The sequence below is a fragment of the Malaclemys terrapin genome, chromosome 13, assembly GCF_027887155.1.
Source record: "Malaclemys terrapin pileata isolate rMalTer1 chromosome 13, rMalTer1.hap1, whole genome shotgun sequence".
Taxonomy (NCBI): Eukaryota; Metazoa; Chordata; order Testudines; family Emydidae; genus Malaclemys; species Malaclemys terrapin.
Window position 1 is genome coordinate 41,441,142 of NC_071517.1, and position 16,889 is coordinate 41,458,030.

A 16,889-nucleotide genomic window follows, 5' to 3' on the forward strand; every position below is an offset into this window, starting at 1 on the left:
AGCCTAGGAAACAACCACCAGACCTGATGAGTGTCACTACAGCAGCCTTGCTTGGGCTGTTCTTTTGAAAGTTCCTTAATGGTTCTTTTCAGATGCTGATTTTCAATGAAGTCTTTTTGTTCTGGGGGGCAGAGAACACAACAGGGAATAGCTCTGTTTTGTAGGGTTACCATTCGTCCGGATTTACCCGGACATGTCCTCCTTTTTGTGCTAAAAATAGCATCCGGGGGGAATTTGTAAATCACTCAAAATGTCCGGGATTTCCCCCCTCCCCCGGCAGAGCAGAGCGAGCGGCTGGGAGGGCTGCAGGGAAGTCCCGGGCTGGACTCCGGAGCAGCTGTAGAGGAGCCGGATCCGCCCTGCATTCTGAGCCGGCAGCTCTCCCCTGCAGCCCGGCTCCGGCAGCACTGTGCAGGGCCAGGGACCGGGTTTTGTTGTGCTGGGGAGCGCAGCCACGTGTCCGGCTCGCACAGAGCCCAACACCCTGTTCTGAGCAGCAGGGTAAGGGGGCCAGGGGGCAGGAGAAGGGGCAGGGAGGTTCTGGAGGGGGCAGTCAAAAAACGGGGGAGGTCGGGAGTTCAGGGGGGGGGCTTTTTGGGGGGAGTGGAGAAAGTTTTGGGCAGTCAGGGTACAGGTAGGGGGTAGGGTCCTGGGGGGCAGTTGGGGGGGTCTTAGGAGGGGGCAGTTAGGGGACAAGGAACAGGGAGGCTTAGGTAGGGTGTGGGGTTCTGGAGGGCAGTTAGGAGCAGGGGTCCCAGGAGGGGGCAGTCAGGGGACAAGGAGCGGGGGGGGTGGGGGGTTGGGAGTTCTGGGGGGGAGCTGTCGGGGCAGGAGTGGGGAGAGGGATCGGAGCAGTCAGGGGACAGGGAGCAGAGGGGTTTAGATGGGTTGGGAGTTCTTGAGGGGGGGCTGTCAGGGGGTGGGGAGTGGTTGGATGGGGCGTGGGAGTCCCAGGGGTCTGTCTGGGGGTGGGGGTGTGGATAAGGGTTGGGGCAGTCAGGGGACAAGAGGCAGGGAGGCTTAGATAGGGGGTGGAGTCCTGGGGGGCAGTTAGGGGCAGGGGTCCCAGGAGGGGGCAGTCAGGGGACAAGGAACGGGGGGAGGGTTGGGGGTTCGGGGGGGGCGGGAAGTGGGAGGGGCAGGGGCGGGGCTAGGGGGGCTCCTCCCGTCCTCTTTTTTGCTTGCTGAAATATGGTAACCCTATGTTTTGTCAACTCCTAGTCATTCAAAAACTGAAAGGCTTTAGATTCAATTTGTTTAATTTTTGTACAGTGATTGTGAGGAGATAACATGGTATGACTGGGCAGTGGGCAACCATCTAAAGATCTTTGTCACTGCTAGCTGTTACCTTTTTCCTACACAATAAAAGCTGGCTGCCTCCCAGACTGCAGTCAGAGTGAGGTAGGGTATGTGGTGTAGAGTCCATAGCTTGGGGAAAACACCTGCAGCAGGGCTGGGCTTTGCACTGGGACATGAGGAGAACTGAGGGTAAAATCATGAGGTTGAAAGAGGTGAGCAGGATGAGGAATGTTGCAGAGGCTTCCCCCCTCCCCGCAGCCTCAGCTCGCCACGCTGCCAGCGCGCTGCTCTGGGTGGCAGGGCTGTGAGATCCTCCAGGCGGCATGGTTCACAGCTGCCAGCCTGCTCCGGGCTGCGCGGCATGGTTGGCTCTGGCCTGGCAGCTCAGTAATGGGATGGGGAGCAGGGGGGTATGGATAGGGGGCAGGGAGTCATGGGGTTGGTCAGGGGTGGGGGTGTGGATAGCGGGTGGGGCAGTCAGAGTGCTGGGAACAGGGGTTGGATAATGGTCAGGGGTCCTGGGGGGGTGGTCAGGGGACAGGGAGCGGGGGGGTTAGATGGGGCAGGGTTCCGGGGAGAGCAGGAAGAAGGGGGGATTGGATAGCGGGTGGGGGTCTGGCCACACCCGGCCCTCCATACCATTTTGGAACCCCAATGTGGCGCTCAGGCCAAAATGTTTGCCAACCCCTGACCTAGGAGGACGGAGGCCTAAGAGAAAGGCAGTGGTGCATCCCTCTTACTACCTCTTACTCAGAAGTGTCTGTTTGAAGAATAGAGTGTCGTCAGAGTAGAATAAATCTGTTAATTTTAAATAAATAAATAAATATAAATGTTTGATGACATAATTTGTTTGCAATATGTAATTCATACTTAGGCTCTTCCCTCGCATTAGCCTTAGGTCCCTCATAACCTTAATCCAGCTCTGACTCTAGGCTAGAGCAGCTGGTGGCTTTAACCATAGACACGTGTGGTGAGTAGCTGCTCCGACTCTACTGCTGGGAACGTGGCAGCCCCGGCACGGGGAGCAGGTGTCAGACCAAAGGGTGGCTTGGATACACTCAATGAAGCCACGCCAGGTTGTGACGTTATTGATATAATCTGGGACCATATCGATCATTGTTACAACCAAGGTCCTGTAGTGGCACGCAAATCTTGTATAAAGGGGGTCAAATGGGGTGTCTAGGACAAGGTTATGGTTTACTGGTTATGATTAGGCTGTCTATATGTGTGTATCAATTTTGTAGTTAAAGTTATGAATATTGGCTCTATACTGTCTGTATTTCAAACTTATGCTATGCTTCTGGGTGACATCCCAGACAAACTGGTGTTAGCTCTGCCTAGCCTGCTTGATGGCCCATTAAGGACCATCAGCTATACAATGGACCCATTGAGAGAAGGCAGATACGCCTTGTAACTCAGCAAAGTATGCAGGGACTGGCCCATGTGACTCCAGACTCCATTTTGCTGTAATTTTCCACAGTAAGAACAAAGAGGTATTCTTACACCTGGAAAAGACTATATAAGGCGGATGCCTCATCTCCATCTTGTCTTCAATCCTGCTTCATACCTCTGGAGGAACTTTGCTACAAGCTGAAGCTTTGAACAAAGGACTGAGGACCCATCCCAGCGGGGGATGTATTCCAGAGACTTGATTTGAACCTGCAGTTTATTCCATCGCTGCTGCAAGCCTGAACCAAGAACTTTGCCATTACTGTATGTAATTGATTCCATTTAACCAATTCTAACTCTCATCTCTATCTTTTTCCTTTTATGAATAAACCTTTAGATTTTAGATTCTAAAGGATTGGCAACAGCGTGATTTGTGGGTAAGATCTGATTTGTATATTGACCTGGGTCTGGGGCTTGGTCCTTTGGGATCAGGAGAACCTTTTTCTTTTACTGGGGTATTGGTTTTCATAACCATTTGTCCCCATAACGAGTGGTACTGGTGGTAATACTGGGAAACTGGAGTGTCGAAGGAGATTGCTTGTGAGACTTGCAGTTAGCCAGTGGGGTGAGACTGGAGTCCTCTTAGTCTGGCTGGTTTGGTTTGCCTTAGAGGTGGAAAAAACCCCAGCCTTGGGCTGTAACTGCCCTATTTGAGCAATTTGTCCTGAGTTGGCACTCTCAGTTGGGTTCCGCCAGAACCGCATTGTCACACAGGTGTATAAGTATAACCGGTTTTATTGCCAAAGTATAATAAGCTTCCCAGTCTGCATGTGTTACTACATATGTGCTTTCCAGCAACCAAGCAAGCATCAATGCTTACACCCCTTCTGCTACGGACAGTCTTGGACCCTCCAGCCTTCTCCTTGAGGGCTCGTAGCAGGCGCTGCTCCAGCGTGGGGAATTCCTGGGCCCCCCCAAGGCCAACGTCCGCAGGTGAGACTGCTCGTCTAAAGCAATTTGCGTAGCTGTTTTTATCATCCGCTCTTTCTAAGGGGGCGTATTCATACACAAGCAGGCTCTGGCAGGAAACACTATTGCTTTCTATTCCCACACTTAACACTCTCAGTCCCTCCTCATCTCTTTACTTGTTTAACCATTCAGAGTGGCTGCAAGCCAGCCCCGCCGGTCAAAGCCAGTTCACCACTAGCTGCACCCGGCCCATTCTGTAATAACAGGCCAAGTAACTTGCGGTCAAAGACAACAGCAGGGAGATGCAGCAGGGGAGGAGGCAGAAAAGCAGCGAGATAGACAGGAGAACCCAAGGGGACTGTCTGTGACTCCATGTTCAGGCTGTTCTAGTGCTCGAGTGTTCTCACTTGATACCTAATAGGTGAAATCCAAATACAGGACACACAACCAGTGGGAGGTCTGTGCCCTGGTTTATAACTGTTTGCCCTGAGATTGGTACTCACGTTGATGAGCTGCTGTACACAGCTTGATGGGAGAACTGAACATCAGTCTCCCACGTGCTGGCTGAGTGCTCTCACCATGGGGCTAAAAACTATAAGGCAGGTGATAGCACCAAAACCACCCCCTCCTTCTCTCCCCCCCTCCTGTGGAGCGAGGCAGGTGCGTACTTCATTCCAGCAAGAAACGCCTTAGGCGCCTGAGCCACCTGACATCAGGCGCTGGGTTCCCGTCTGTGGGTTCCTAAGCAGACATAGATGCCCCTCTGCAGCCCTGATTTAGGCACCTGTCTGTGAGAGGGGGCAGGGATTAGGACACCCCTCCCTCCTTGTCGCCTCTCCCATTGGCTAGCTTAGATGGATCCCCGCCGAGTGAGCTGGCTTTTGTGAATTGCACTGTAAGGTGCCTGTGATGCCCATGCATTGTCTAGGGAGTTTAGGCCCCTCATTCAGCTTTGGCAGAGTTGCAGACGATGATTTTGTAGTTGCCTACAAATTAAGCCCTGTGATGCTCAGCATTGCAACACCAAGTTATGGATTGCACCCAGTGCAGCCAGTCTCCTCTCCGCAGAGCACAGCTGAGTCATTCCTGATTGACATGGGTGTGCACAGGACAGAGAGAGTACAGGCTGGAGAGTGACACATCCCAGTAAAACCCAAACTCTCCTCCTCAAGGTGCGATATTCCCTGTGGGTGCTGGGGGGACACAACCAAGTCAGGAAGCAAATCCCAGGACTCTGCCCTCAACAACTGCAGCGGGGTCATTAAAGTGGAACAAACATGAACAATTGTTTGTAATATTTTATTTACAGTAGTAACTAAAGGTGGTAAGTAAAGGAAGCTGAGAAGGAGCCTTAATAACCACAGCATGGAAAGGAGATTCCCCAGCTACTGAGAACAGTTTTCTTAGTGGCACAACAACAGTACAGTCATCCAGGAATCAATATAGGGAATTAATGAGTTACAGTGTCACTTTCAGTAACTTTTCATAAATCTCTGTCCCTCTCATGTTCCCTTTCATACTGTCCTTTTCTAATCATTTTTCTAAGCCTCACTTCTGATCCCTGCTTATTTTCCTGTGTCTCTCCCGCTCGCCTCCCCTCCCTGTCACAGATCATCTCCCATGGCTGCTCCATTTCCCGATTTTATTCCTTCCCCTCTTACTGCCCCCGACTCATTCCCATCAGGGATATTTTCCTGTCACTCTTCTCATTTCTGTTTTCCACCATTTACCATAAACTCTCCCTTTCTTCTTGTTTTATTTTAATTTACATTTTTTCTTGCTTCTTCTAATTCCCTCTGGTTAAACCTGCTCTGTCCCTGCCTCCCCCAGAACTGCCAACATCAGGACTTAAATCATGAGACTGACCCAATGATGATTTTTTTAAGGTTATATAAAGGGTTTTTTTTTTTTTTTTTTGGTCAATCTGCACCCATCTCCACCTCCCCACCCCTTTTGTGACAATTACAGGGTTACCAGCTTTTCTGTAATTACAGGGGAAGGTGATTTGGGCCCTGCAGCAGGAGCTCTGGCTGAGACACCCCGGTGAGATCTAATCCCACAGATCTGTACAAACCGCTCCCTGCTGCTGCTTCTCCGCAACCCCCCAAACCCTGATTGATTCATGGTGTGTCCCTGCCACCCCCACCTCTGCCTGTCCCCTGCCCGGCTGTTAGTGCTGCCCCCTGTCCAGCCCCCACCTCTGCCCCTCAGGGCCCCTCTGCTCCTCCTGCAGCCCCAGGGGTTCTTCCCCCTCCCCCTCCCATCCCTGGGGCTGCAGACAGGGAGGGGGAGGAGCTTCTAGGGGTCATAGAGATGAGGAGCCAGGGGCTGGGTAGATGGGAATCCTCGAAGGTAATAGATACTGGGGTCCATGAGGCTAGAGAGGCTGATTTCCGGTTCCCCCCTCTGCTGCGTGTCTCAGGGACACAGTCTGAGCTGGGATCCCCCCCCCACCCGGAGCCAGGGTCGGATTCTCCCCCCAGGGACGGAGCCCGGCGGGAAAGTGAAGATCGGGGTCTCGTCACCAGCATCGATAAATGTCACCTGCCCCCGGTCACAGTCCAGACAAACCCGGATCCTGCTGGGGGCCCGGCTCAGGGGCGGGGGGGTCACAGGGGAGGTGAGAGCCTGGAACTGACCCCACCCCCACCGCCACACAGCCCAGATCCCCCCCTCAGGGCTAAGGCTGATCCCTCCCTTCCTCCCCACAGACTCTCTGGCCACCCCCACAGCCCAGCCTCCCCCACTCCCCACCCCCACCTCCACCTCCCAGCAATGTCTCCCCGAGGTGAATCCCTCACAGCCCAGCACACAGGGCAAATAGTCAAATCTCTCAGGGTTGTTGGGCAGTCGCTGTCGTATGTTTCCACATCTCACACTTTTCCCATCCTCAGACAGGACGAGTTGGGGATGAGCTGTGTCTGGATCCAGAGTCACATTCTCTGGGGAGAGAGAATCAGAGCGTGAGGGGCAAAGCTCGGCCCTGCGGGAGGCTGGGACCATTTCTCACACTCCCCAGCAGCCCTGTTCTGGCTGGAACAGACCTGGATCCCAGGGAGCTGCCTCTGTCCTGGGCACCTGAGACTTAGCAGAAATGTCACTGCAGTTCCTCAGTCTGTCTAATGGGACCCACTTCATTAGTTTTTCATTTGCTTGCTGAGGCTTCAGCTCCCTGCTCCCTCTGCTGGGGCTGCTCCATTCCCAGCATCAGAGACACAGCAAGGAAGGATTTAGTGAGGAGGGAGCAGAGGAGGCAGGTACCAGCTTTGAACCCCGAGGGAAGCTCCCTCCCCTAAGTGCAGCCTCCACTCCGCAGCCAGAGTAGGACGAGCCAACTAAGAAAAGAGAGTATGAAATGGCATTGGGTGGGGTAGCCCCATCCCCAGTCTAGAGAGAAGGGAGGAGTTAACAGCCTCACAGGAAGAGCATCTCCCCAATCCAGGAAGCAGGGAGCAGCTTCAGTGGGAGAGCCCAGCCCTGCCCAGAGGAAAGGCAGGATGTTGGAGAACAGCGATGTGGGAGACCCCCTGCACCGGGGTAAAGCGGAGGGATGTGTCAGCTCTCAGGGCAGAGAGCTCTGTTCACATGCTTCTCAAGGAGAGTTTTTCTGTTCAGCAGCATGGGCATGAACTCAGCACTAAGGTTGGTGTCAGGAGTGTTTGTGTGACTTCAGCGTGGGAGCTCCTCAGTGTGCAGTGTGTTCTTTTTAGGGCTGTGTGTGTCATGGTCGATGTCACATTGGTTGGTAACTTTAGCTACAATCTCATTAAGACTTTTTCTGACAATTTAAAGACAATTTCCAGCTGCAATCTCACCCTGTCTGAGTGTTCCTAGGGATCCTCCTCTTTTTGTCACTAGTGCAGACGGCAGAGTCTCTGGAGGAGGGAAGGAGAAAGGAGACAAGATTTCAGGATTTCATATTTATAACTGTCTTTTTCCTCTCTCATTCAGGCATCTCCCAGAAATGGAACCAACATCCTTGCAGCCTCACAACTATCCCAGGACCCACAATCTGTAAGTGAGATTTACTTTTCCCCTTATCATCCTCTCCCACCCTTCAAACTCCAGTTGGTTTGTCTCATCACTTACTGCCTTTTGTCGTAACCTAGACCTGGAGCCTGCAAAGACTTTGGAATAAAAGTAACTTTACCCACTTTAGTACTTTGCCACTAACAGGATGTTGAGAGTTTGTGAAATCCTGGCTCTAATTGTGAGCTCTTGGGTCTGTTTACTCAGCGTCTCTACAGAGAGCAGCAGGACGGGGCCTTGTCCTCCACAGGCAGAAATAGAAATAATAGTAAAAGCATTTTATAAATGTGGAAATTGAAGTGGGGGGAAGGTTGACACAATGGGACATATTCATCCCTATTACAATAGCCCCCGTCTGTCTTGGCCAACGTGCAGAGTTTCAGAGTCCCAGCTTTACACGGCCCATGTCATTCTGTCCCTTGTCTACCCCCCCCCTTCCTCTTCCATCCACCCTCACCACCCCCACCCCATTCCCAGCCCTCTCAGGAACCCGCCTTGTGCCTGCAGCTGCTGTGGAGGAGGTACCAGAGGCTCCTGTGCTGGACGGATCTCTGACCATGGGGGAGGGGCTTTCTCCTTCCCCCTACAGCCTATTTGGCCATGACTAGCTGCCATATAGGACCAGAGCTCAGTGATGGACTGGGTCCGCCTTTGAAATATGTGTCCCATGGCTGGTGATGGGGCAGTAGATAGGGAGGGCTCTGTGTTATAGAAAATTCTTTGCCATATGTTTCACTGTTGGGTCTTGCCAAAATGCTCGGTATTCAACTGACCACCATATTTGGGGTCTGGAAGGAATTTCCTCCCAAGTCAGATTGGCAGAGAGCCTGGGGGGTTTTCTGCCTTCCTCTGTGGTTGTGGGGCATGGGTCATTTGCAGATTTAAACTAGTGTCAGTGGTGGATTCTCTGACCTGAAATCTTTATATCATGATTTGAGGACTCCAGTAACTCAGTCAGAGGTTAGGGATCTATTGCAGGAGTGGGTGGGTGAGGTTCTGTGGCCTGCAATGTGCAGGAGGTCAGACTGGATGATCATGATGGTCCCTTTTGGCCTTAAAGTCTATGAGTCTGAGTCATTTCTTTCTTTAACAGTAATTGTCATGGCAAGACATATTTTTGGTAGAAATAAAGGTTTGAATTAATCAACCTGAGTGACTTGGACCCCAAGTGCACGACATTCTCACCCAACAATGAAATAGAAGCATCATCTAATTGTGAACCAATTGGCCAGAGCCACTCTCCTCCCTCAGTCTCAGAGGCTCCTCCCAATTTCCATTCCTACATCCCTTCTAGGTACCTTTGAACTTCCCCAGAGTCTCCAATAGCACAATCATTTTCTGGGAGAAACCACTGACTCGCTCTTCCAGTTCTGGAGAAATCTCCCCTGGCTGATGGAACTTCCCCTTCTCACACCTGGAGAGAAACAATTTCAAGTCATTATATTTCATTGTCTGACTCATTATAAATTCTGGCTAGTGAGTCGCTGCTCTAATGGGCCTGGAGTTAGAATTCCTCGACTTCTCCCAGCCTCAGAGCAGGTGCAACACAGCCCATGGCCGTGCAATCTTCCCTTCAAAGGACTCATTAATATTCTTCAACTCTGGTCTGGAGAGATCAGCTCTGGGGACAAAAGGGGAATTGAGTCTCTGTGGCCAATTCACTCCTTGGCCTCCAAGCTCTGAGTGACAGGAGGTTCCCAGGTGAAGTGCTGTAGAAATCTGCTTTCTAGGAATTAAACTCCCCCCCCTCCCCAGCTCATTCCACACATGTCTCCACATAGTCCTCAGGTGGGAAAGACTCTTGGTTGCTGCTGTCCTGGGCTGAATAGTGACCAGTGCCCCAGCTGTGACAGGCCCATATTCCATCCCCACAATCCTGAGGCAGCCAATCCCTCAGAGAGGTGACATCCCTAGGAAATACTTGAGGTCAGTCTTTATCACTGAATGGAGAATTCCAGAGTCTTCTGTACAAGGGTGAGAACCTCAAGATGAAGTTAATCAGAGAAATTCATATCCAACAAGTGACCTTCCCCACACATTTTGCTGTAGAGCCCCGGGGAGATGCGGTGCTAACATCACCACCAAGCCCTTTCCCAGCGTTGTGAAGTGTGAAGGGGAGTGAGAGAGAGTCACATACCTGCTCAAGGTGCTTCTAATATCCTAGAAGAGAGAGAGACAAAAGAATTTCAGTCCCCTCTGACACACACACAGGATTCCAGGGAAGAGATTTTACAAATATGGGGAAGAAAGGCCCTGCCCTGGCCCCGGGGTCATGGATTCTCTGAGCTAATGGGGATTTTCCATCTCTCATATCTCTGTGTCTGTGACTCTGCAAAGAATAATAGTTATTCACATGTCAGCAATACACACGCCGAGTTACACCATGGTCTCCGACTGCTGGACTCCAATGCTTATGATTCAGGAGCCCTCCCTTCCCCGTGTGGGGATCTGGCATGTTTCTAATGACAGGCACCGCTTTCCAATTGTCCCTGGGGGTGCTCAATCCCACCCCCACTCCACCCTTTCCCGCAATGACACAACTCAGCTCAACTCTTCCCGCTCCCACTCCACCACCACCCTGCCTCTTCCCCGCCTCCTCTCCTGAGCACACTCCACCCCTGCTTCTCCCACTCCCTCCTAGCATCTCCTGCACACAGTGGAACAGCTGATCGCAGCAGGCTGGTGGTGCTGGAGGGAGTGGGAGGAGTTGATCGGCAGGGCTGCAGGGCGGGTAGCACTGAGCTGGGGGGTTGGCTGCCCAGGAGCACCCACCTGTGTTTCTCATTCAGTCTCACCTGCAGGAATTCACTTGCTGGCTTCTGACACTTCCCCTCCAGCTCACTGATCAGCTCACTGAGATGGGAAATCTGCTCGGCGAGTTTACTGACATTTTCATTCTGTATCTTCACAATCTCCTCATCCAGCTTCTCCAGCTGTGCCAGCAGGAGTCGCTCTTGTTCCTCCAGGAACTGCCGCAGTTGCTGAAATTCAGACACAATCTTCTGCCTCTCGGTTTGTGTTTGTTTCTGTATGAAAATAAGGCAAGGGCTGATCAGGGACATGGATGGAGCCCGGGGTCCTTTCATGGAGAGCTGAGTGTGCAGGAAGCTGAATTTCTTTGAAAATCCTAAGATTTCTGACATTTGACTCTATCCTGTGGGTACTAGGCAGGGGATTCTCTCACGCCTTCTGCTTTGGCCGCTGTATCCCTCTGAAAGGGATGTTTCCATGCCTGTCATGTAGGGTTACCAGAATCCAGCAATCAAAAAAGAGGACGGGAGGAGCCCTGCCCCTGTCCTGCCCTAGCCCCGCCCCATCCTGCCCTAGCCCCGCCCCTGCCCCTCCCACTTCCCCCCCTCAGAACCTCCAACCCTCCCCCCACTCCTTGTCCCCTGACTGCCCCCTCCTGGGACCCCTTCCCCTAACTGCCCCCCAGGACTCCACCCCCTACCTAAGCCTCCCTGCCTCTTGTCCCCTAACTGCCCCCTCCTGAGACCCTCCCCCCATCCTAACTGGCCCCCTAGGACTCTACCCCCTACCTGTACCCTGATTGCCCCAACCTTTATCCACACCCCCACCCTCAGACAGACCCCTGGGACTCCCATGCCCCATCCAACCACTCCCCACCCCCTGACAGCCCCCCCCAGAACTCCCGACCCATCTAAACCCCTCTGCTCCCTGTCACATTGACTGCTCCGATCCCTCTCCCCACCCCTGCCCCCCGACAGCCCCCCCCCCAGAACTCCCAACCCCCCCCTCGCTCCTTGTCCCCTGACTGCCCCCTCCTGGGACCCCTGCTCCTAACTGCCCTCCAGAACCCCATCCCCTACCTAAGCCTCCCTGTTCCTTGTCCCCTAACTGCCCCCTCCTAAGACCCCCCCCAACTGCCCCCCAGGACCCTACCCCCTACCTGTACCCTGACTGCCCAAAACCTTCTCCACACCCCCACCCCCAGAAAGCCCCCCCCCGAACTCCCGACCCCCCTGTCTCTTGACTGCCCCCTCCAGAACCTCCCTGTCCCTTCTCCAACCCCCTGGCCCCCTTGTTGTTGGCCTTTCTTCACCTAATGTCTGGTGAACTTGCTCAGGAACGGCCGGAGCTGCTGGGCAGCAGCGGTGGAGGAGCTCCAAACTGCCAGAGCCGATCTGCGATGCAGAGAGGGAGGGAGGGAGGAGGAGGAGCTCTCTCTGGCTGAGTGTCGGAGCCCCAAGTAAGTGAAACCGGCCAGCCGGCAGCACTGTTAGCCGCGTGTGCTCTGCATGGGGGGGGAAGTCCGGACATTTACAAATTCCCCCCAGACGCTATTTTTAGCTTAAAAAGCCGGACATGTCCGGGGGAATCCGGACGAATGGTAACCCTATTTCATGGTCAGCATATTCTGTTATTTATGGTCTCTGGAAATTCAGACCCAGAGCAGCAGGAGGCAGGACTCAGCACTACACTGACAGTGACGCTGGGGGAGTTAAAAGAAACAAACATTTGAAAAATGCACAAAATGACCAGACACAGTGGACAGCACTTCACGGGGGACATTCAGTTCACTTGGGGAGGATTTCTGTGAAAGCCACAAGGGCTAGACATTAACTCATCAACTGAAATGGAAGCTTAGGGCTTGTCTACACATGAATCTAACCCAACAATCCATGATCATGGAGAAACACACACAAGCCCATGGTCTCCAAGACCACACAGGAGTCTGCTTCCAAAAAGACCTCCCAGTGCCAGTCCCTGCTGGTTCATAACAAATGGCACCTACCAGATACTTCTCTCTCTTCCCTTCTCTAGTCGCTTTCAATCCCAACAGTTTTTCTCTCTCTTCCCTCAGAGTCTTCAAATGGGCCTGGATTCTTTCCTGAAGAAAGAGAAATGATTTGGGAGGTTTCATCTGGATAGTTGAGAGGTGCTTGGAAGTGGGTGTTTTTGCAAACCCAAGATGACTGTGGTTCTAATCGCTTTGTGACATCAGGGCCACCAAGGAGATGAAACCTCATTAATGGAGACTGGGTGCGTGTCACATTCAGACTTGTTACCAATTCCAGTTCAGTCTTTTTAATAATTAGAGAGAGATCTCAATTATAACCAAGCTTTGGTTTCTGAACTGATTAGTGGTACAGAGTATAACAGGACACTGGAGTCACATGGGGGTGAATCAATAAACCTGTTTTGTAGAAGGTTTAACAAACCAAGTGATACAAATCCCAGAAACCACCAGGGTTTCAATATGGGCTGGGATTTCAGCCCTGAACCGCTGGGGACTGCACTGGTTGGGCAGAGCTGGTCTAATCACAAGGGCAAACCCCATGAGACACTGGGAGGCCATTTGTCTGGTTTGAAGCTGCACAGTCCCAGTTTTGTGGAGCACTCTCTCTGTCCAGTAGGGACTCGGCACTGGACGTGGCTTTGTCTGGTGCAAAAGGGAGAGGAGGAGACTGAGGATGCAGGAGGACAAGCAAGTTAAAGAAGTATGGGCTGGATGAATGGACTATAAGGTGGATAGAAAGCTGGCTAGATCGTTGGGCTCAATGGGTAGTGATCAATGGCAACATGTCTAATTGGCAGCCGGTTTCAAGCGGAGTGCCCCAAGGGTTCGTCCTGAGGCTGGTTTTGTTCAATATCTTCATTAATGATCTGGAGGATGGCGTGGACTGCACTCTCAGCAAGTTTGCAGATGACACTAAACTGGGAGGAATGGTAGATACGCCGGAGGGTAGGGATAGGATACAGAGGGACCTAGACAAATTAGAGGATTGGGCCAAAAGAAACCTGATGAGGTTCAACAAGGACAAGTGCAGAGTCCTGCACTTAGGACGGAAGAATCCCATTCACTATTACAGACTAGGGACCGAATGGCTAGGAAGCAGTTCTGCAGAAAGGGACCTAGGGGTTACAGTGGATGAGAAGCTGGATATGAGTCAACAGTGTGCCCTTGTTGCCAAGAAGGCTAACTCATTTTGGGCTGTGGAAGTAGGGGCATTGCCAGCAGATCGAGGGACATGATCATTCCCCCTCTATTCGACATTGGTGAGGCCTCATCTGGAGTACTGTGTCCAGTTTTGGGCCCCACACTACAAGAAGGATGTGGAAAAATTGGAAAGAGTCCAGCGGAGGGCAACAAAAATGATTAGGGGTCTGGAGCACATGACTTATGAGGAGAGGCTGAGGGAACTGGGATTGTTTAGTCTGCAGAAGAGAAGAATGAGGGGGGATTTGATAGCTGCTTTCAACTACCTGAAAGGGGGTTCCAAAGAGGATGGATCTAGACTGTTCTCAGTGGTGCCAGATGAGAGAACAAGGAGTAATGGTCTCAAGTTGCAGTGGGGGAGGTTTAGGTTGGATATTAGGAACAACAATTTTCTCTAGGAGGGTGGTGAAGCACTGGACTGGGTTACCTAGGGAGGTGGTGGAATCTCCTTCCTTAGAGGTTTTTAAGGTCAGGCTTGACAAAGCCCTGGTTGGGATGATTTAGTTGGGAATTGGTCCTGCTTTGAGCAGGGGGTTGGACTAGATGACCTCCTAAGGTCCCTTCCAACCTTCATATTCCATGATTCTATGACACCCGTGAAGGTGGGGGTGGGGCTGGGATGGCACCTTCATGCAGAATGATGCAGGTGGGTGGCATGCTCAAAATAGCAGTGGGGGGCCCACACAGATCGACTGATACTGGTGAGGACGGGCCCAGGCATGTTCTGTGGATGCCTCAGTGATCACCCTAATTAGACATGATGCAGATGTGTATAAAGAACTGCTTGGGGTTTGCCCCAGTGCTGTCCTAAACCCTTTCTGTGGCAATGCATCCTGGGCAGGTACCCAGAGTTCCATTCCCTGGTAAAGATCCTGGAAGCAGTGCATTCTGGGAGATTTCAAAAGGCTGCCTGGTGGGACTAAAGGAATCACTTTGGCTGGTCCTTGCCCATGTACACAATGGAACAGGTCAGACTGGCACCGGTCAGGTCCAGCCTATGGTTAGTTTTGCTACAACCCAGTGTAATCCCAGTGGTACTTGGCATGGACCTGAGCTTTCTGGAGCCCTTTTGTGTGCGGACTGAAGGTGCTCGGGGTCTCATACAGTGTTTAGCTGAGTGATCTCCTCTAGTGCAGGCCGGCATCTGAGCTTAATCCCTCATGGAGCAACACAGGAGTTCAGAATCCCAGTGAGAAACCACCTCTCCCTGGTGGGCCTGGGACCTTTATCAAGGCGTCTCTCCCTCCTAATGGACACACTTCATCACTCGGTGGGGCTGATGCTAAGATGGCAGCATGGCAAAGTGGTTCGCATCTTGGACTGGGTGTGGGGAGATCTGGGTTCTATGCTAAGCTCTGTCACTGACAGGCTGGGTGACTGTGGGCAACTTGCTGCTTTGCTTTGTGCCTCAGTTTCCCTTCCCCATCTTCGGTCTACCTAGACCAGTGGTCACCTACCGGTCGATTGTGATTGACTAGTCGATCCTGGAGACACTCCCAGTCGATCACGATCTCCGGCGGCGCAGTGGGTTTGCCCACTACTGCTAAGGCTCCCTGCCTGCCCCAGCCGTACGGCACCCCCAGAAGCAGCCAGCATGCCCCCACAGCCTGGGGTGAGGGCAGGGTTCTCTGCTCATGGCTTCTGCCTGCAAGCACCGCCCCCACAGCTCCCATTGGCCAGGAATGGGGAAATGTGGCCCATGGGAGCTGCAGGAGTGGTGCCTGTAGAGAGGGGCAGTATGCAGAGCTACATTCCTCCCCCAGAGGCCACAGGGGCACATTGCCCCTTTTGAGAGTGACATATAGTATTGGGGCAGGCAGGGAGCCTTAATTGGCCCAGCTGTACTGCCAACTGTGAGCTGCCTGAGGTGAGTCAGTGCCGCCCGGCTGGAGCTAGCACCCCGGACCCCCTCCTGCCCCAGCCCAGAGTCCCCTCCCACACTGCAAACCCCTTGGCCACAGCTTGGAGACTGCACCCCCACCCCAGACCAGTGAAAGTGAGCAATGGAGAGGGGGGTATAGAGCGAGTAGGGATTTCGGGGGTGGGGAAAGGGAGGGGCCTCGGGGAAGGGGTGGGGTAGATCCTGCTGTCAAGGCTTGATAATTTGCCTCTGTTGCCACACTGCCAGATCATTAATTTTGTTACAGCTTCTCCCGTAGAATGAAGACTTTACAGAGCTGGATGAAGAGTCACACCCGTGACAGGTAACTTTCGGTGAAATTAGCCTGTAATTAAAACCCAAAAGATAAACCATTAAATCTGACAGCAGTTCCCTACCTTGTACTCCTGGGCAGCTTCCTGTATGGGAACCACCGTGTGAGCGCGGTGAGCCCGGGATCTGTCACACACCACACAGATGGGGGTTTCATCCTCTTCACAGAACAGTTTCAGAGCCTCCTGGTGTTCCCCACACACCCCGTCCCCTCCTGCTCCCTTTGCTGCCTGTAAACTCAGCCGCTTCGCGATTTCTACGACATTTGCCAGCTGCCTGTTGGGCCTGAGGTTTCCCTGTTGCACAGTTTCTCTGCACTGAGGGCAGGAGGCGGCTGTATCAGATCCCTCCCAGCACTGGCTGATGCAGGCGCGGCAGAAATTGTGCCCACACTCCAGAATGACAGGTTCTGTGAAATACTTCAAACAGATGGGACATGTCGCTTCTTCCTGGAGACTTTCCACAGGGTTCTCTGCAGCCATGGCTCCCTCTGGGCAGTTTGTAACAGGCTTAGTTTCAATTTCCTGAATTCACACTATGCCCCGCCTGCAGCACCAAGGGGGTGTTTCCCTTCCTGAAAATGACTCCTGCTGTTTGCTGAGCAGGAAGGACCCAACCAATTTCACCCCTGGAGGCTTTAGTGAAAAAATAAACAGTCACACCCGTGACAGGTAACTTTCAGTGAAATTAGCCTGTAATTAAAACCCGAAAGGGCTCCCGGCCTCCAATCAGCCCCTGTGCTGCTGGGGAGGGTCACTGAGGCCTCTACCTGTGGGGATGAGCCTGCAGGAGCAGGAGCTGTGTGTCTAAGGAGTGATAGTCAGACTGGGCAGAATTTTATTTTTATGATAAATAATTTTGACAATTCTGTTTATTTTAAGCATTTTTTAATATTTATTGATTTAAACTTTCACGGTTGCACAACAATCTGGGTTTTAAGCATTTCATTCCAATTAAAATTTTCACGGTTGTTGGAAATTATGGGGGGAACAGACAATATTTTGGTCAGACCAGAACTATTTAATGACA

At 52.4% G+C, this 16,889-nt stretch overlaps 1 protein-coding gene across 1 annotated transcript; it reads right to left on the reverse strand.

Moving 5' to 3' along the window:
• Positions 1–4,940: 4,940 nt before the first annotated feature.
• On the reverse strand, positions 4,941–16,376 carry LOC128847524 (zinc finger protein RFP-like). Its single transcript, XM_054047015.1, has 7 exons — positions 15,926–16,376; positions 12,443–12,538; positions 10,482–10,712; positions 9,824–9,846; positions 8,985–9,100; positions 7,473–7,532; positions 4,941–6,599 (listed from the first exon to the last, which is right to left on the reverse strand). The coding sequence occupies exons 1-7, from the start codon at positions 16,340–16,342 to the stop codon at positions 6,076–6,078; spliced, it is 1,467 nt and encodes a 488-aa protein (XP_053902990.1). The 5' UTR covers positions 16,343–16,376; the 3' UTR covers positions 4,941–6,075.
• Between the last annotated feature and the right edge of the window lie 513 nt (positions 16,377–16,889).